Genomic DNA, 20,493 nt, shown 5'->3' with positions numbered 1-20,493 from the left:
CTCATAAAGGCTATCTTAGGTCTTAAGCAAAAAAGTATAAATCACATAGTATTACATCTTAGACTCTAAGTTGAAATATCCCCACTGATCTCCTGGTCCAAACTCTCCCCAGATTATGAATCTTGTCTGAAAAACCATGATCCGTTATCCCCAGCAACTGAACTTGATAGGTAAGATGATGTAATTTGAGTAGGGCAGAACACAGCAGAGATATTACCTCTTTCGGTCTGAAATCATATTAAGTTTATCTGGCTGCCACATTACCCTTTTATCTTTTGCTTTCTGGATGACATATTTTAGGTATGATTGACTAATTCTTGTCCTCAATTTGTTAATGTGTAAGCTTGGGCTAATCTAGCCTGGGAGATTCCGTCCAGCCTTATATCTATAACATCTGAGTCTGTGGTCCAATTATTGCTCTTTTATCTTGTTTCCACATTATTGGCTTTTGCTATGAATTCCTAATACATGCTATCTTTCTGCTAACACCAAATTACCTTTGATCCTTTTTTATACATTGATTATCCAATTTGATTGGATTTTATTTTTTTTTTAAAGTGTTAGAATTAATTATTTTTTCTTTTTAGGGATTTTTCTGAATGCAAATTTTTTAATTCAGTGTTTACAAGTCCTATTCCCCATCCCCACTTCTGTCCATATCTTCTTCCTCTATTTTATCTGAGAAGCCATTCTCTTTTGACAAGTTTTTAGGTGTTACCTTTTTCTTCTCTCAGTTTACTTGGGGGCTTTTAATCTATTTATGTAGCTAATACATAGAAGCCAGAATCTTTCACTTTGTTGGTTAGATGTAATCTGAAGGGGCTACCTTGACCTCACTGACCACATGGTTGGAACAGGTCTCATGATATCTCTGGAAACACACTGCACCTGGAACCCATTGTCCTGGCCAGATGTCAGTCACTCCCTAACCTTTGGCTATTTTGCAAAACTTCCCAAGTCCTGCCCCTTCTATGTACTCCTGGTTGAAGTGCCTTTAAACCCTGGCCCTCCTATTACTTTTGGGCACTCCTGTGTTCCAGTGCTGTGAGGTATACCAAATTACAATTCCCTTGCCTCAAGATCCTTGTTGCTACTTTGGTGGCCCTCTTTGTTTTGGGTTGACATCTTGGGACAGCTCCCTATAAATAATTAGTAATGACCACTTCTAAATCTGCCATCTATGTACATGCAAACCAAAGACAAGTTACAGCAAAAGTAAACTTAACTTATATATCAAATTTAGAACAGAAGAAATGAGAGGACACCGAGTAATCATAATAGCTCCTATTTAAAACAAATTGTTGACTCTGAAAAATGGGATATAGGTAAAAGGCAAGTGAGTCTAAGTATTACCATTTTAAATATTCGTGAAATGTGAAACAGCCAAAACAACCTTGATCAGAGATCACTTTATTTTGCCAAGTAGAGAAACGTTTTTCAGAAATAGAGCAAAATTTTATTTGCAAAACATCATGGAGTAAGAGGCAAGTAATTATGACCATTATATTGCAATAAAGGAGCACATGAAAAGTTTTGTGTAAGAGCCCAATGATTACTACTTAAAAAGTTACTGTACAGAAAAGATGTAAAATGGATGGAAACTACAATTTCCACAGTGAAGAATGTCTACCTATTTTTATTAGGCCAAATATTTGGTAAGAGGAAAATTTTCTTAATTTTGAAGACACTGGAAATCTACCTTGGCTTAAAGTTATTCACAATATTAAAATGAAAAATTTATGTAATTTATTTTCAGCATATTCTTACAAAAATGCTTTCATCAGAATTGACAGTTTCCTGGCTGTGTGACTCTGGGCAAGTCACTTAACCCCAATTTATTCAGCAAAAAAAAGAAAAAAAATTGATGATTTCTCTACTGATAAATGATGTAGCCAACCCCGCCTCCCCCTTTTGAGTTGATATAGTAAGGGGAAAATCTCTTAGTGATACACCTCCTTGAAATGACTTTGATTGGTCCTAGATAACCCAAGTCTGACGTCAGGCCTGTGTTTGAAATCTTTCTAGCTTGGTGTAGGACCTGCTAGACCTTAGAACTGTATTGATAAGCAGTTTCACACATGTGGCCTTCAGCCCACAACACCCGGAAATGAAGCCTGAATGAGACTGAAATGTAATTTGGCTGAGAGGGGATGGGGAAGGGAGAGAGATAGGACAGCAGAGCATAGTAGAGCAAGGAGGACCTATGTTCAAATCTGGCCTCAGACCCTGAACACTTCCTAGCTGTGTGACTCAAGTCACTTAACTCCAAAAGAAGAACTATCCCAATTGGGAAATGTTTCAAAAATAAAATACAATTGAATAGATAACAAGTGGTTTTCTAGGTTTAACATACATCCCCTAGGGATCCTTATGTATGCATTATGAGTGGCCCGTTGTTATTTTAATTGGACAACATTGATATGTAGAAGTATCAAAGGGATATCTTGATGGAGGATATTTTTTGACATTTTATAAAATTGCTTTTTACATACAGAGACAACTTTGGCATTTTTTCTACAAAGAGAAAACTTACATTTTTTTCCCTGTTATTTATATATGTCTATTATAAAATAAACTTTATTAGGTAAAAAAAAAATTGGTATTCAGGAGAAATGGGTTTGAAACAGAAAAAAATTTTTTTTGCAATCTTGATCATGGAAAAATACATTCATGGCTAATAAACAGCTAGTTTCATAACTCAATCAGCAAGATTAGATTATCGAAGCACAAGGCAGACAAACAAAGCTCACACATTTAATAGGGAAAAAAAGAAAACTTAATGCATTAATGTTAATACAATAATTAGAAGAATTTTCAGTAAATCAACTGGACACTGAAATGTCAGTGAAGAAAGTGATCAGCAAAACTTGGTGAAACAGTAATGGCCTGAAAAACATTCCCCTCCGTACCACCACCAGGACAGTAAAGTTCTTGGAGGCAGTAGTTAGTCCAATTTTGCCTGTACACGGCATGTGTATTAGGCAGTGAACTGGAATGTTAAAACTAATCAACTCATTAATTTAGTCAAATAAAATAAAGAAATAAAAATAAGTTGAACGAATTTAAAGAACTTTTTTATTAGAAACTGTTGGTAGAATGCAGTTATAAGTATCTTTATATTTCTGAAGAAAATTATTTTAGAGGTGAAAATGGTAGTGGAATGAGAAACACATTTTCCTGAGATTCCAGGTGGTTGCAACTCTCCCGAACTGTGGGGAAAATCCAATATGTTAGATTAAATTAACACAGCATTTACATCTACAAAGCATTTTTATGGCCCTTAACTTCACTTAATTCTTACAGCTCTGAAAACAATAGCTTACATTTTAAATTAATGAATGAAGAAACTAAGACTTCTAACTAGAGTTGCAGTTAGGACTTGAATTCAGGTCTTTGGAATCTAAATTTCAAAGTCTTTTCACTACACAATGATTCCTCTAACATTAATTTAAAGCTACACAAACCTTCTGGCTTAATATGTTTTGGACCCCAAATAATTCATGCCAAACAAGGTCCCAGACCCCCAGCTCACCAGCTGCCACCACTCGGGCATCTTCATGGGCTCTGTGCCTTCCAGCTGCGCGATTGTCTGGTGTATCAGTCCACCAAAGAACATGAACTGTGGAAACCAAACCCGAACATTTTGTTTTTTTACTTGTTTGTTGATTCATTTGAATTTATTATTTGTTCTTTAACACACTTTTCTAGTAAGAAAATACCAGACAGAATAGAAAATTAAAAAGCACCTTTGATTTCAAAATGATCCAGAGAGCATGGAACATGGCTTCTAAAACCATGATTAAATTTATTTATTTTTTAGGCTTTAAATTTAAAATTTAAATTATAACTAATTTAATTAAAATCAAAATATAAATTTTTTAAAAACTGGGTATTTTAGACTTTAAAAAAAAAAAGCAATGACATTTAGTATAGGACAATAAAGACCAGATTTACTAGCAATTCATCTGTAAAAGATGTAGAGGTTTTAGTTACTTCATTGAGTCAACATTGTGATGTAGCTGCCCAAAAAATTAATCCAATTTAAAGCATCCAAATCAATGAGGTAATAAATCCTAATTTATTCTACCCTATTAAGCTCTTAGTTATAATACTGTTTTCATTTCTGCACAAATCCTAATTTACTCTACACTCTTAAGCTCTTAGTTACAATAGAGTTTTCACTTCTGCACGCCATACATCCTGAGAGAATTTGTAGGATGTCTAGAAGAGGGCAGCTAGGAAGACGAAGAGTTGAAAGATTGGAAATGCTTACCCTGGAAAAGAGAAGACTTCTTGAAAAATATAACAGATCTTTATTTAAAGCAGGGGCGTGGTATGATACATTTGAAATATTGTATATATGTTATTTTCCTTGAGTAGAATGTGAGCGAGAGCTGGGACTGGTGAATTTCTATTTGTACTCTCATCCCTTAGCATAGTGCATCACACATATTAAGAACTTAATAAATGTATTTTTCATTCATTCATTCCTTGTGGCTTCCAGAACACTTGGGTGGAAGATATAAGAGGACAAATTTTGGGTCAACACAAAGAACTCTACAACAGGCAAGGGTTCCAACAATAAAATGGAATTCTAAATGGAACAATGAGTATCTATATGTATTCAGAAAATTTCCAGTGACCATCCATCAGAGTTATTTTAGGTATGATTTTTTTTTTAAATTTGATGTGACATTAACATCAGATAATCTATAAGAGGCAATGGTGTTCCTCAATGGAGAGAGCACTGGCCTGGAGTCAAGAAGACCTGAATTCAAATTCACCCTCAAACTCTTACTAGCTATTAACTGTGGACAAAATGCTCAACTTTTGTCTGCCTCAGTTTCCTTAACTCCAAAGATTTTATAATGATGGGAAAATAGGTATATGAGATATTTCTTCAATTATCTTTAAAAAATAAAATCATTGTTTTTTTGAAGCAACCATTTGCTGTCCTCCCTTCTCTTTCAGTTATCTTGAAAATCAGAATTCAATGCCTTCCAAATTAAGTTCCTTCTGGCGCAGAATTTTTCTCTAGCTGCTCTTCTCACTTTTGTTTTTCCTTGTTCCTCTTGCTACTTCTTGTGTAGCAATGCCATTTTTTTTTTAAGAGTCCACATAAGATAGTTCCCTTGTCACTGATGAACAAAGTAATTTCTTATATAGAGTTTATACATCATTTACATTTTTTCGTCTTTTTGTTGTAGTTTCTCTGTTTTTAAATATTCTTAGAATGATTTGTTTTTCTCAATTTAGACTAATCAGTAAACAAAAAATAATTTTGGCCAGATATATAAAGGTAGTAGAGAATAATAATAGCAACAAATCATTTCTATTGTCCTTTAAGACTCAAAAAGAACTTTTGTAAAATAAGGATGAAACGGCACCCACATCACAGGGTTGTTGGGAGAGTCAAATGAGATAATATCTGAAAAGAAGAAACTGAGGCTGAGAGAAGTCAAGTGCTCAGGAGCATACAACTAGCAAATAATTTGGAGTTAGCTGTTCCTGTCTCCCAAGTATAATTTTATGCCTATTCTGCCACCCAATTGCTTTGCAAAATGAAAAATATCCTAAGGAAAAAAGGAAAGAAAAAAATCTAGGTCAGATAATTTGGATAGCCTTCCTACAAAGAGAATATTTTCTGTTTCAGAAACAGAGTCTAAGTGTACCTCTATTGAGCGTTCCAAATTCTGTGTGAAAAACTCCAATCAGTTTTGAATAGCCTACTTGGATATGGGTATTCACTGCTCTTTGAAAGTCTTCACCCCAAAGAGCCGGTCCTCCAGGCTTCATGTGAAAGGTAACAATTTCATAGAACCCTAGAGAAGAAAAAAAATGTAAAATTAATCAGAGTTGCAAAATGAACATAAGCAATTTCCAGTCACGTTCATTTTGGTTCAAGTATAGCTATCTATTGGGCAGCTAGATGGCATAGTAGACACACTGCTGGTGGTGGAATACTAAGGACCCAAGTTCAAATCCAGTCTCAGACATCAGCTGTGTAACTCTAGGCAAGTCACTTAACTGTTTGCCTCAGTTTCCTCATCAGTAAAATAAGCTGGAAAAGAAAAAGGCAAATCACTCTAGAATCTTTTCCAAGAAAACCCCAACTGAGGTCATGAAGAGTTGGATATGACTATGACTAGTACTTTCCTTTTAAATAACAGATGAGTTTTGACTTGCTTTGGTAAAGGGCCTTTCTACACCAAGTTCTTAATTCTGAAGAAAAAAAACCCCACAGATTCTTCTTATATTGTATGTATGTATATGAGGTATACTTATAACTTGTATGATGTTTATGTGCAGGAAAAAAAGTTAGTTATGTTCTGAAAATGTCTAAACTTTACCCTTCCCAATGGCTTCTTGTGGGAATTTACAAGGGTATAGAAGTTTCAATATATTTACTAGAAACATTCCTTTGTTTCTCTTTCCAAATTTTCAATGGAAACATATGTATATTTTCTTTCTATGTATTTTAATTTAACAGGTTACTATTAACAGGCACAGCAGTCAGGCAATAGATTTTAAGTGACTTCTATATTTTTCTCATTCTAGACCTGTGAGTACACATGTTTATGAGTGAAAAGGACCTTGCCTCTCTTTATTAGGGAAATAAAACCATTTCTCTTAGGCAATTGTAGAGAGAGAAGAAAAAGGAATCCTGGGTAAAGAGTTAGAATGAAAGAGGAGACAGTGGAATTGAAGAGTCATTAGTTTAATACGTGGAAAACCATGATTTGAAACTACAACAGAGGCAAGATGTATTTGGGTAATACTGGGTATTTAAGGATTAAAAAAAGACCATGAAAAAAGACTCTCAGTAATATAAAAAGAATGAGAATGGAGCAATAGGTAAATAAGATTATAAGTTCATCTGTAATTTAATATACTTGGATCCTGGTACAGGTTTGGCCATTCACTAGCTGTGGGACCCTGGTTAAGTTATTTGAAATTTCTGGACCTTATCTCCACATTCGTAAAATGAAGATGCTGGGTAAGATAATTTCTAAGATCCTTACCTGCTCTAAAGTTATATAGATTACATAAAAACCATTTCAGAAAAAAATTTGGAATGAAGAACATAACTTAAATTTTCTTTAAAAAAAATTCATATTAAATTTATCTTAATATATTTTTAATAATACATTTTAATTTTCAAAATATATGCAAAGATAATTTTCAACATTCACCCTTGCAAAACCTTCTATAACTTTAATTTTCAGTAGGGTTTTTTTTTTTTTGGACAAATTAAGTTTACATTAAAAATGATAGGTTATAAAAAGTTATACTTTTTATTCCAACCTTGTCTTAAAAAGTGGACAGGTAATTATTTCTTTAAATCAGCAAGAAGGAAATGTTACTGGATACGTGCACAGATCTTTAGAGAAAGTTTTCATATGAACTGAGAAATAAGAAAGAGGAAGAAAGTTAGACCAGAATAAAAAATACCTGACTGTTCCTAGTAATGATCTGCTTCCTACATTTAATCTTAATGAATACAGACTACTAAGATTAGTGGTATTAAAATCTGTACACAAATATGCTTATATTCAGAAGTTAATGTTAGTGCATTGATTCCCATGTTTACTTTTATATTTTAACTTTCAGACCCTTAAGAAACTTTCCTTAAGATATTATTTCTTTAAAAAAGAAAAAAAATATTTCTTTTTTTTTTCTCACCAAAACCTGACTTGTCACCCTTTTCTAACTCTGGAATCATGAACTGAAAATTAAGACTATGGCTTATGAATCGCAAGACAACCTTGGCCTTTGGAAAGCACTGTAATATTTAATTTTTTTCTCCACAGATAAGCAAAAAAGGACCAACTGGTTGGCTTTTCAATAATCATCATCCATTCCTATAGAAGTTAAATAACTGCTATTAGTTTTTTGAACATGATACTTTTAGAAAAGTTTTGTTGCCTTAAATATCTTACTAATGAATCTGCTTCAGAAACAGTTTCAGTGACTGAGAAGAATTTACCTTCTTTAGGAGGCTTTTCTAATTTGCACCATGGTACTAGATAAGCTATTTCATTCTTCTGTTGGACCATAAGTGGTAGATTTGGAGAAATATATTTTTCTTGCCATTCTTCATCTTTGGCTAAGGCTTCCCGAACTCTAGCTCGATGAGCAAAATTATCTGTAGGAAGAGAAATGTTAAAGACACTGAAGTTACAAAGTTCTCAGTTTCATTATAAGGGTTCCACTAAAGGTCAACAGCATTTTGAATAAAAAAAATAGTACAAATAAAATAATAATAAATCTTATTTCTGAAAAATATGCTTTCTTTGCTTTTCTCTTTGATACAATCAGTGAATCAATCAATGGTTTTCTAGTATACTTCCTGCTCCTTTGTCTACTGGATAAATTAAATATACATTTTACTTATTAGAATCATAAGAATCTCAAATGGATAAATAAATGCTCAAAAGAGAGTGATATGAAAAAGAAAAGTGAACTAGTAGACAGGATATTGGAGTTTTTAAAAAAACTGATTTCTAGTGAGGAAGACCTGAGTTCAGAAGAATGAATGTGAATAAATACATGAATAAAACATTTATCAAACTCTTATTATGTGTTATCCCATCAGGGACACAAAAAGTAAGATAATCCCAGCTCTGAATAAGTTCACAATCTAATGGACAATACCTGTGGATGATTTCAGCTTCCAGTAAAATAGAAAGGTTCTTAGGGGGCATCATTGGCAAAGCATATGATGATGCCTTTTCTTTAATGTTATTTAGACAGATAAAACCCTATCAGTTTCTGATGTCAAACCTTTAACTACAGAAAGGACTTTGGTGGCAAGAACTTTCTTTTTTGGATCGTTAGTACCTGTAGCTGCCATGCCTTCAGATGCAGTTGCCAGACTGAATCCCTACCAGGATTGCTTTCCAAGATGAGACCTGGGGGAACAGGGCTGGAAGCATTACTGTTTCCAAGGCTTTTGGGTCCAGGGTTCTGGGCTATCTCCACCAAAGTCTTAGGGGAGATGATGGTCAAGATGGTGGTGGGGGTTCCACTTACAGATCAAGTCAGACTTTTATTACAATACTTATTTAACATCCAAGTCTCTGGCTACAAATAGTATGCAATCTGTGTTAGAACTTTTTGGATAGAATCACAGATATCAAATGTATAACGTTAAAACACAGAAAGACTGAATTAAGGGGAAAATCTAATGTGTGCCTTATCTTGTGGTTAACTGTGTTGTATTTTGTGTTTATAGCCACAGCTATTACGTTTTGTGGAAAATTATTCTGAGAAAATATGTATTATGTGCATCAAGGAGGTTCTTCTGTAACAAAAATGGAAAAAAAAAAAAAAAACCCAAACCAAAAAAAAAACCCCAAACCATCTGCTTCTTTTTTTAGCTTTTTAAAAGATTTCACAAGATAAGTCTTTATCCAACATTCTACACCTATAAGTTGCTATGTCTAAAAATATTCCTTCCTTCATGGTGGCCTCTGCAGTGACAAGACCAATATTTAGAGCCATCCAGGGCAGCAGGACTTTCCTGGGACTGGTTCTCCAATGACAACTTCCTGAGAATTCAAATTTATCTCTGTGTTATGCTGAGTTATCTTGGCTGAACTTTACTGAAGAATGTATAAAATAAATGCTAGTGGAGAATAATACATACTAGAATAAGGAGCTAAAATAGTAGGAGCTAATATTTACATAGAATTTTGGATTCACTGTCTTATTTAGTGTGGTGACAATGAGAACTCGTATCACAGTAAGAACACCTTGGTTAACATCCCACTGCCTATACTACGTAAGTGATCTTGAACAAATCCTTTCACCTCTCCAGGCCTCAAAGTTTCCTCAGGTAAAGGTATAGGGATCAGATGAGGTAACTGCCATCTTAAGGTCACAATAACCATATGAGGACAGAACCCGTTACTATTATCCCTATTTTAAAGATGAAGTTAGAACAGTTACCTGATTTATTAAGAATGACTAAATTGGAATTCAAACTGTGGTCTCTCCTGATTCCATGTGTACTGATTATGTCACATTCCAAGAGAAAAAAGTAGAACAGATAGAACTCAGGTATAGGAGATATAGTCTCTGTTGTCTGTTTCATTACAAAAGTGACTCAATCTAGTCCATGGCATAGGATTTCTCCAGTCACCAAAAAGTCCAATTGAGGAAGTGAGCTCTAATTTTTCATCCAGCAATTATACCATACCAACATATAGAGGATAAATACTGCTATAATCTTATGGTAGGAGGAATGTTTGCCAGTGTCCCTGCCATGTGGCTATACCTTAAAAAGTACTAAAACTTGAGACTTGATGGGCTCAGAGGATTAAAGGCTTGGGTCACTGATACAGTTTTTTAGTTTCCAGAGTACAAAATATCCAGTGCTTTAGTTCTAGCTCTGCTTTCAGAAAACTTCTGACTCAAGACCAGCAACGTGACCAACACTGGCACAGGAAAGCAATGTTCACTTGGAATAAAGGTTATATTCTTGTTGAATATCCTTTGAATATCCTTCAGAAGAGGATCCTGAACGTCCTTCCTCTGATCTAGCTAAGAAAATCCTTTTTTGGTTAACTGCTAAATATTTCATGCAATATTTCATTTTGGTTCAATCTTGAGTCTGAAGTATTGAACTGGCCTGCTATAAACATGACCTACCCATAGAATGTTTATATTGCAGACTACTTGCAGGTCTCCAGAATCACTTCCTTTTACTAATGAATGGAAAATACATCTCTTCATTCAGAACATTCCTTTGTCTGGTTTCCTTTTCATCCTATTCCCTTCTATCTCTCATGATGCTCTGAAAGAAACTATCCTCAAGTTGTTGTCAAAGCTGGGCAAAAGATTTTATTAATTTATTTTTGAATTATTGGCACTAATTAGTTGCATAGAACCAAAAAAGAGTTAAAAGCTCACTATGTAGCATTTTACAAATGAAGAATCTAAATTCTAGAGAGCAAAAGTGTTAAGAAAAAGTATCAGAATAAACCTAATACTTTCTTTAAACACAGGAATAAATGAATGTATAGTGTAGAATTTAAAAATATAATTGCTGTCAATATTTCTGAAACCAACTTATACATTTTTTTATATCTTTTTGTATTCCTTTTTCTCCAATAATTCATAAATCAATTTAATATTGAGCACAGAAAAACACATTCTTTTTTTAGCTTTTCAAAAGATTTCACAAAATAAGTCTTTAGCCAACATTCTACACCTTTAAGTTGCTATGTCTAAAAATATTCCTTCCTTCATGATGGCCTCTGCAGTGACAAGACCAATATTTAGAGCCATCCAGGGCAGCAGGACTTTCTTTTTTGCTTAACAATTCTATTTAACAAATATATATAGATACACACATACATATATAACAATTCAGATCATTTTATCCATATCTATCTATATATACAAATATGTAAATTTCTTGGAATGAAAATCTATTAAACATTTAAAATGGCATGACACATACCATATTTCCAAATATGAAAGACTCTATTCATCACATCTCCAAATTCTTGTCTCCAATATCCAATTAGTTCAGAATGAGTTGTACGAAGGTGAATATGCTTATTAGTGTTTTCCAGGAATTCATTCATCTTTGCTGGTTGTATGGTATAAGTACGAAATTCATAGAACGTCCCATCATATTGTCTGGGACCTGTAGCAAAAGTTGTACTTTTCTGAAGAAAAAGTAAAGCAAATTAAATTATCTCAGAAATAAAGCTTATATTTTGTCAAATTAGAGACAAAATACTAAATGTGAATTTTACTGGGAAATCCCTTATGAATGAATTCACTACATCCAGGTTTATGTATATTTCTTGGCAGTTACAAACATTTTGTTTAAATTATGGTTTCTTTAGATAACTACATTTTGTTAGAGAGTATCTTGAATTTGGTAAGCATACTCCAGAACTTGTTACTTTCTTCCAAGAAACTCACTTTTGGTCTATTTTTTTTCCGGTTTTCTTTTCTTGACTATATTACTTTCTGTAAGTCTCCCCATAGTCCTTTTAAATCTTTACACATTGATTAATGCTTGTGGCATAATAATGTAGCATTATATTTGCATACCATAATTTTTATTAGTCAAAATCAAAAGACATCTAATTTGCATCTTTTTTTGTTTTTGTCTTTTAGTAAATACTATGAGGATTATTTTTGTTTACTGGGCTTTTCTTCCCTTTACTAACAACTTCCTTAGGATATATATATTTTTAAAAGGATATATGTAGTTTTAATAGTATGATCACTTATTCAAAGGAGATGCATAATCTTGTAACTACAATGGTAAAATTCTCTATTACTTTCCAAAGAGGTTATATTGAGTCTAAATTCAACAAAAATATATTTGTATATATAATTAGCCAAACTTATGCCAGAAGTAGATTTTGTATTTTTGACTTTCCTAATTTAGTGTCAGGTAGAATCTTAGGGTTATTTAGTATTTCTCTTATTATTTAAAAACTTTACATAAAGAATGACTTTTTAAAAACTTCATAAATATTTTTAGGCTTGTTTAATATTTATTTATTCCCAAGTGCATATAAAAAACAATTTTAAACATTCCTTTTAAAAACTTCCGAATTCCAAATTCTCTTCCTCCCTCCATCCCCACCCTCCTCATTGGAAAGGCAAGCAATTTGATGTTATACATGTGTAGTCATGCAAAAATGTATTTTCATAGTAGTCATGTTGTGAAAGAAAACAGATTAAAAAATACTCAAGAAAAATATTTTTTTTAAAGTATGTTTTAATCTGTATTCAAACATTATCATTTCTTTCTCTGGGGATAGATAGCATTTTTCATCATAAGTTCTTCAGAGTTGTCTCGGATCACTGTAATGTCGAAAACAATGAAGTTATTCACAGCTGATCATCTTATAATATCACTGTTACTTTGTACATAATACATGCTACTTTGTATCAGCTTAAGTCTTCCCAGGTTTTTCTGAGAGCATCCTGCTCATCATTCTATTGGGATTTTTATAAATTTTGTTTGAGAAATGAGGCCATTATAGAGTCTATTTTTTCTTTCCTTTTACCTTGTCTTTCCTCAACAATATTTTGTTTACGACTACAACCTTCCCCAATCTGCCCTCCCTTCTATCATCCCTCTTTTTCTCTTATCTCCTTCCCCTCCTACTTTGTTTTAATTTGCATTTCTCCAATCAATAGTGATTTGGGGCATTTATTCATATGGCTATAGATAACTTTATTATTTTACCTGAAAAATGTGTATATCTTTTGATCATTTCCCCTTCTACTTTTCTGTAGTGTAAGATAGGCATTTGTTATTCCCTCTTTGAGCCAATTTCTGATGAATAAGGTTCACTCCTCCTTCTCATCTCCCCATCTTTCTTTCTACTGTAAAAGCTTTTTGTTGCCTCTTTTATATGAGATAATTTACCCCGTTGTGTCTCCTTTTCCTTTTCTTCCAATATATTCCTCCCTTACCCCTTAATTTTATTTTTTTAGATATCAATCCTTCATATTCAATTCACACCAGTGCCTTCTGTCTATATATACTTTCTAACTGACCTAATAATGAGAAAGTTCTTATGAATTACAAGAATCCTCTTCCCATGTAGGAATGTAAATAATATAACATTATTAAAACCCTTATGATTTCTCTTTCCTGTTTATTCTTTTATGCTTCTCTTGAGTCTTCTATTTGGAAATGAAATTTTCTAATTAGCTCTTCTGTTCTTTTCATCAAGAATACTTGAACAAAGGATATAAAGCAGCAATTTCAGATATAGAAATTAAAGTTATCTAGTCATTTAAAAATGCTTTAAATCGCTATTGATTAGAAAAATGCAAATTAAAACAATTCTGAGGTACCACCTCCCACCCATTAGATTGGCTAATGTGACAGGAAAAAAAAAATAAATGTTGCAGGAAGTGTGGGAAAACCCCGACACTAATGAATCTGCTGGTGAAGTTGTGAACTGATCCAATCACATGGAAAAACAATTTGGAGCTATGTGTAAAATGCTATAGAATTGTGCATACTCTATGATTCAGCAAAATCCCTCTGATCAGGGGGATCATTAAAGAAAAGGGGAAAAGACTCACATGTACAAAAAATGTTTATGGCAGCTTTTTTTGTAACAGCAAAGAATTGTAAATTGAGGGGATTGTTACAATTGTAAATTGTAAATTGAGGGATCAATTGGGGATTGGCTGAACAAGTTGTGGTAAATGAATGTAATAGGACACTACTGTTCTCTAAGAAATGATGAGCAAAGTTCAAAAAAATCTGGAAAAACTTACATGAACTGAAGCTGAATGCAGTGAACAGTACCAGGAAAACACTGTACACAATAACACCAACATTGTGTGTGATCAACTATGAGGTATCTTTTCTCAGCAATACAATGATCTAAGACAATTTCAAAAGATTTGAGATGGAAAATGCTATCTACATGCAGAGAAAGAACTTTGGAATCTGAATGCACATTGAAACATACTATTTTCACTTAAATGAAATTTTTTTTCCTTCTTGTGGTTTTTCCCTCTTTTTCCGATTCTTCTTTTACAACATGACTAATATGGAATTATGATGATACATGTATAGCCTATATCAATTGCTTGCTGGAAGGAGTTGGGGAAAGGGATGGGAGGGAGAAATTTGGAACTTAAAATCTTACAAAAGTTAAAATGTTAAAACTGTCTACATACAAATGGAAAAAAAATAAAATGCTGTTAAGATTTTTAAAAAGGAATTCTTGAAAGTCCTCTATATCGTGGAATTTCCATTTTTTTCCTTTTAAGAATTATATTAATTTTTTGATTCTTGGTTATAATCCTAGCTGCTTTGTCCTCTAGAATATCATATTTCAAGCCCTCCAATCCTTGAATCTAGAAGCTGCTAAATCTTGTGTTATCCTGTGGTTCCACAAAACTTAAATTGTTTCTTTCTGGCTGCATGCAATATTTTCTCCTTGGCCTGGGAGTTCTGGAATTTGGCTATTAGCAAATTCCTGGGATTTCATTTTAGGATTGCCTTCAGAAGATGATTGGTGCATTCTTTCAATTTCTATTTTATTCTCTAGTTCTAGAATATCAAGACAATTTTCCTTGATAATTTCTTGAAAGATGATGTCTAGGCTCTTTTTGATTTTTTTTTAAAGCATGGCTTTCAGATACTTCAGTAATTCCTAAATTATCTCTCCTGAATCTATTCTCCAGGTCAGTTATTTTTCCAATGAGAATGTTTTCTATTTTTCATTCTTTTTGTTTGTTGTTTTCTCATGATTTCATTAATTTCCATTTGCTCAATTATAATTTTTAAGAATTTATTTTCTTCAGTGAGTTTCTGTACCTAATTTTCTGTTTGGCTAATACTATTTTTTAAGGAGTGTTTTCCTTCAATGAATTTTTGGGCCTCTCTTCCCAATTGGTTAATTCTGTTTTTCAATGCATTCTCCTCATTGATTTTTGTACCTCTTTAAAAAAATATTATTTCGCCTAGTTTTTTTTTTTTTTTTTTTTTAGGTGCTATTTTCATTAGTATCTTTTGTTTCTCCCTTATCAAGCTGTTGACTCAGTTTCCATGATTTTCTTACATCCTCCACCCTGGAAGCAGAGTTCCATTTTAACAAAGAGTTAAAAGTCAAGAAATGAATTGGGAAAATGGACAAACAATGGGAAAAAATTCTGATTATAGAAAATTTCTATGATAACAAGGAAGATTAAAACATACACTCAGAAGAAAATAATGTTAAAAGCTTCTACATCAAAAACCTCCAAGAAAAATATTAATTACTCTCAGGTCATGAAAGAGCTCAAAAAGGATTTTGAAAATTAGGTAAGAGAAGTAGAGGAAAAATTGGGAAGAGAAATGAGAGTGAAGCAAGAAAATCATGAAAAATGAATCAAGAACTTGATAAAACTGTTCCTAAATGGACTGTGCAAATACAATTAAATAACAATACTTACTAAATCAATTTATATATTTAGTGATATGGCAACCTAGGTGCCATGTTCAGCCCAGGCACATAGTAGGTCCCTAATATATGTTTATTGACTATTAAATGACAGGAAATAAGAGGATATCTATTTTATCATTTTATGATTTTTAACTTACTTTGAAAGGAAGAAAGAAAGAAGTAGTAAGGTAAAGGGTTCTGGGAACATCATTAAATGCCTTGGGGCACTTTCCTCTGCTGTAAAATAAAGCAGTCAGACAAGATGATCTTTAGGACACTTTCCAGCTTTCATGACTATATTTTTAGAACATCAAGTCAAATGGGGCTTTAAAGATCATCTTGCTTAATTCCTTGACATTCTCATGAATCTCTCCTACAAAATTCTGAATAAGTGGTCAACTGGTCCCTGAATCTCTCTAAATTTTAACTATGATCTATTAAATCAAGAGAGTAGCCATGCAAATCAGCATGTTTATTTTTATAAGACTTATTCAAAACAAATGCTACAAATAAAATGATTGCTAAAAATTACGACAATGGACTTAATAGAAATTTAGTAAGTGTTGCCCATACAGCTTTATTATTTTATGGTGTCTATGAAATTGTGCTTACTTCATTTAGGGACAGTAATAAGAGGTGGAAATGATTAAGAAATGGCAAAGGAATAAGGCTTTTTGGGAGGAAAGGGTTAATTACTAGAATTAATTCCATATATAGATAATTTACAGATTAAGGAAAGGGAGCCAAAGGGGATGAAGTAGTGTGTACAAGATTACAAAAGAATTAAATTGGAATTCAAACCCAGGCTCTACTCCAAATTAAGTGGTTTTTCATTAAACTATATAAATACCCTCAAGAGGTATCTCAAGATACACACACTAGATGTTTTGTCATTTGATGATGAGACTAAATAGATGTGGACTGGGTTGTCACAAGGTGAACTTTTTTGGTCACAGTAGCTCAGTAGATCTGACTACACTGGGCTTAGTAAAGTACACTTTTTTAATACAAAATTATCTTCCAGGCTTGATAACTCATGAGTTAAAATCTACAATAATTTTTTTGAGGTAATGTCATAGTTTGAGTTTGAGGTAGTCTCTGAAATGGAAAGAACATTGAACTCATGGTCCAGAAACCTGGATTTGATTCCTAGCTCATGACACAACTGTGTGACTTGTGACCTGGAGCAAGGCACTTTAAAAAATCCATTTATTCATTCATTTGTTTGTTCTGGAAATCACTTTTAATCTCTCTGTTGCATTTCCTCAAGCCAAGACAACAAGCATTTATATGAAGTGTTTACTATGTGCCAGGCACTATGCTAACTAAATTCTAGTTATATAAAGGCAAAAACAGCCTTGGTTCTCAAAGAGCTCTACGATTGAGTACATAACAAGATATATACATGGCAAACTGGAGGTAATTTCAAAGGGAAGGTGCTAATAACATTGAGGGATATAATAATCCAACCTTACTTTCTATAGCTGTAGTGAGGAAACCACTTTGCAAACCTCAAAAAACACAATATAAATGTACATCATTATTGCTGTTATTAAGCACCCATTTTACTAACATGAAAGGCTCTATACACTCAGAAGAAAACCAACTTCAAATATTTCAATAATTTCAAAGCAAAATTTCAAACTAAGAGGTCATATAATAATAAAAAGGATACTAGATTTGAGGTTGTAACAACCAAATGTTGGATTTCCCTTTGGTTCTCAGGTCATTTTCTTGTAAAATAAACAGAATAGACTTAAGATCTCTAAGATCTATTCCTGCTAATATATTCCAGGGGGAGAGTCAGAAAAATGTAACGGAAAAAAAAAAAAAACCACCAGATTCTTTGCCCACAAGACCCGATTCTGAGTTACAGTTCTGCAATTTTCATTATATATGTAATTCTGGGGAAGTCATTTCATTTTTTCTGGGTTAACTGTAAAAGGAGGATGGACTTCTTTTGGACCAGATGATCTTTTAAGGTCTCTTTCCATTCTGAATTCTTTATATTTATTCTTCCACTACACTCTGATGCTGATACTTCACTGTGCTATGGCAGTAACTGGATTCTCAAGGGATATGCATGCCTTGGCATAATTCTGTCAAGAAGACTGTACTGGAAAGTAGAAATGCTTTGAATATGGGTGGGCCAAGCAACCAGCTATATGCTGAATTTGGGCAAGTTTGGAGTTCTCACCAGATGCTGACTATGAGGTGATTAATTTGGCAACTCTTAATAGCTGATTGCATTTTAAGGTTTGTAGCACACTTTGTACATGATCTCAATGGAGCTTCACAACAGCCCTATGAGTTGAGTCCTACTGTTATCTCCATTTGCAGATGAATTAAAAGAGCTTTTGAGAAGTTAGTTAAGTGACTTGTCCCATAAAGTCTGAAGTAGAGCTCAATACAGTGTCCTCTTGACTAGAGTCCAGATCTGTTTCCATTTCGCCAGGCTACAGGATAGTTTGGAAACTACACCATAACTATCCTATCTTCCTCCCACGGAAGAAGTATCTACAAATGGGAGAATTACTGAATTAAGTTTGATTCATATCCTGGGCAAATTGAGATCCTGCTCTAACACTGAAAGCTGAAAAGGAAAAGAAGAATCCATGACTTTGGCTCCTTGCACATAGTAGCTTTATAATAAACCTGTTGAATTGAATCTCAGGATTAAAACATTTTTTTAAAAGTATTTCATCCGGTAATCTCCGCATACACGCAAGGCAGCTATGCTGTCACAAACAATTTAAAGAATAAAAATGTCATATAAACTGAGTTGTAGCACTAATTAGTAATGATAGCTAGCATTCACATAGCATTTTAAAATTTGCAAAGTGCTTTACGAAAATTCTTATTTAATCCTCGAAACAACCCTGTGAGGTGAGTGCTATTATTATTCCCGTTTTACAACGGAGGAACCTGATAGACAAAGGTTAAATAACTTGCTCAGGGTTACACAGTTCCCTGACTCGGGTACATACACCACTTGCACAATGCAAAAGGGAGATTCGTGTGTGTTGGGGAAGGAGGGGAAAGAGGGCGTTTCTTTTCCCACATCAAGCTTTTACCTTCCCCACTGCCCTGCCTTTCCCAAACTTTTTAGTCCAAAAAGCCCATGATAGAGATCCAGGAGGCCCCCGTGCTGTGGCGAGTCCCCAGGCTTGCTCCCGCTCGCTCCGCCTGGGTTCTGTACGCAGGAGGCGTACCTTCCTTACCCAGCGAAGTGAACCAAGAGGCTCCGCAGCGCGCGGGTCCTCGCGCCTCCATACCACCCGCTCCCTCCAGCCTCCGCTGTCTCCCAATGATCCGCCCTACCCTCACCCAGGAGCCGGGGAGGGGGTTGGGGGAAGATAAAGGGGCTGTGTGCCCACTTCTACCTGGCGCTGGCCCCACGACGCGGGGGTGACCAGAGTCCACCAGTGCCTTCGGAAGTGGAACATGGTCCTGCGGATTCCGGGAAAGGCGTGTCGGAAGACTGAAGACATGTCTTCTCCTCTCGGGTCAGTGTAGAACTGTCCTCCCGGGGAGGGGCTTCCTCTTCCGGACTCTCCCCCTCGAGGTTTTTTTTTTTTTTTTTCCCCTTTCTCTCCTCTTTCTGGAAAAGCCGACCTTGCTAAGGCAGCCGAGACGGGGAAAAACACCCCGACCCCAAAGCAGGCGCGAAGCCTCGGGCTGAAATGGAAGAGAAGCACTGGTCTCTTGGAGCTGCCGGGAGCTGAGCAGCACGGGGGAAGTGCCAGGCTCTGCCTGTGCTCTATGCTCTTCTTTAAAGTCCTAAAGAAAACTCTGGTCTGCCATTTCTGTGATGATCTTCCTTTTCAGGTGCCCACTCCGAATTTTATCATCCTTGGAATTATTATGCCAAAGTTCTCTTTTAATGTTGTGATCCAGGCTCTCCAATTGTCCTATTTAGTTATTCTACCTTAGGTTATAACCTTTCCCTCTTAATATTTAAGATAAAGGTTTTATAGACGTTCCTTCTTAATATTTGACAAGACAAAGGTTTATCCATTTTAGACGTTATTAGAATATCAGTAACCTCCCTCCATTAGGTTATCCCCACCTAGGTACCTCCATCATGTCATTCTTCTTATTATTCTATGAAAAGCTTGCTGTCCCGATACTGGGGGCTAGTCTTGTCTAGCCCTGGGATCAATCATGGATCCATTGGTCCCAGTATTTCTCTCCATTTAATAAACTATTGAATTGATCTCTAATCTCTGTCTTGCTCAGTTTCTTATGCATTACAGAGTATTTTCATTTTGTAATGTATTTTATACTGATCCTCGGTTATGTTTTAGCCCTCTACAATGTAATCTCCATGAGGGCAGCTATCATGCCTAAAGCTCTGTCCACTGCACCATCTAGCTCCCTGTTTCGACATGTTAAAGATTGCTTATTTTTTGTTAATTTAAAATTTTAAATATTGGTAAATGGTTATTTTAAAAGAGTATGTCTGTGTGTGTGTGTGTGTGTGTGTGTGTGTGTGTGTGTGTGTGTGTGTACACACACATTATACATATTGGGGGAGACACAGCATTCTGTGATTTTGTTA

At 34.4% G+C, this 20,493-nt stretch overlaps 1 protein-coding gene across 1 annotated transcript; it reads right to left on the bottom strand.

The window, feature by feature from the left end:
• Positions 1 to 3,052: 3,052 nt before the first annotated feature.
• Positions 3,053 to 19,629, bottom strand: NIPSNAP3A (nipsnap homolog 3A). Its single transcript, XM_051967082.1, has 6 exons — positions 19,316 to 19,629; positions 11,468 to 11,678; positions 7,988 to 8,146; positions 5,673 to 5,822; positions 3,533 to 3,619; positions 3,053 to 3,209 (listed from the first exon to the last, which is right to left on the bottom strand). The coding sequence occupies exons 1-6, from the start codon at positions 19,421 to 19,423 to the stop codon at positions 3,133 to 3,135; spliced, it is 792 nt and encodes a 263-aa protein (XP_051823042.1). The 5' UTR covers positions 19,424 to 19,629; the 3' UTR covers positions 3,053 to 3,132.
• Between the last annotated feature and the right edge of the window lie 864 nt (positions 19,630 to 20,493).

This window comes from Antechinus flavipes, chromosome 1, assembly GCF_016432865.1.
Source record: "Antechinus flavipes isolate AdamAnt ecotype Samford, QLD, Australia chromosome 1, AdamAnt_v2, whole genome shotgun sequence".
Taxonomy (NCBI): domain Eukaryota; kingdom Metazoa; phylum Chordata; class Mammalia; order Dasyuromorphia; family Dasyuridae; genus Antechinus; species Antechinus flavipes.
This window is presented reverse-complemented; position numbering and strand designations above follow the sequence as displayed.

What these genes read in the sequence shown, in the direction of transcription:
- NIPSNAP3A (XM_051967082.1), bottom strand. Translation starts at nt 19,423, where the DNA reads ATGTCTTCAGTCTTCCGACACGCCTTTCCCGGAATCCGCAGGACCATG. An exon ending in CTTTCATATTTGGAAATATG is followed by an intron (nt 8,147 to 11,467) that starts GTATGTGTCATG and finishes CTCTTCCTACAG; the next exon opens with ATAATTTTGCTCATCGAGCT. An exon ending in TGCCCGAGTGGTGGCAGCTG is followed by an intron (nt 3,210 to 3,532) that starts GTGAGCTGGGGG and finishes TTTTCCCCACAG; the next exon opens with TTCGGGAGAGTTGCAACCAC.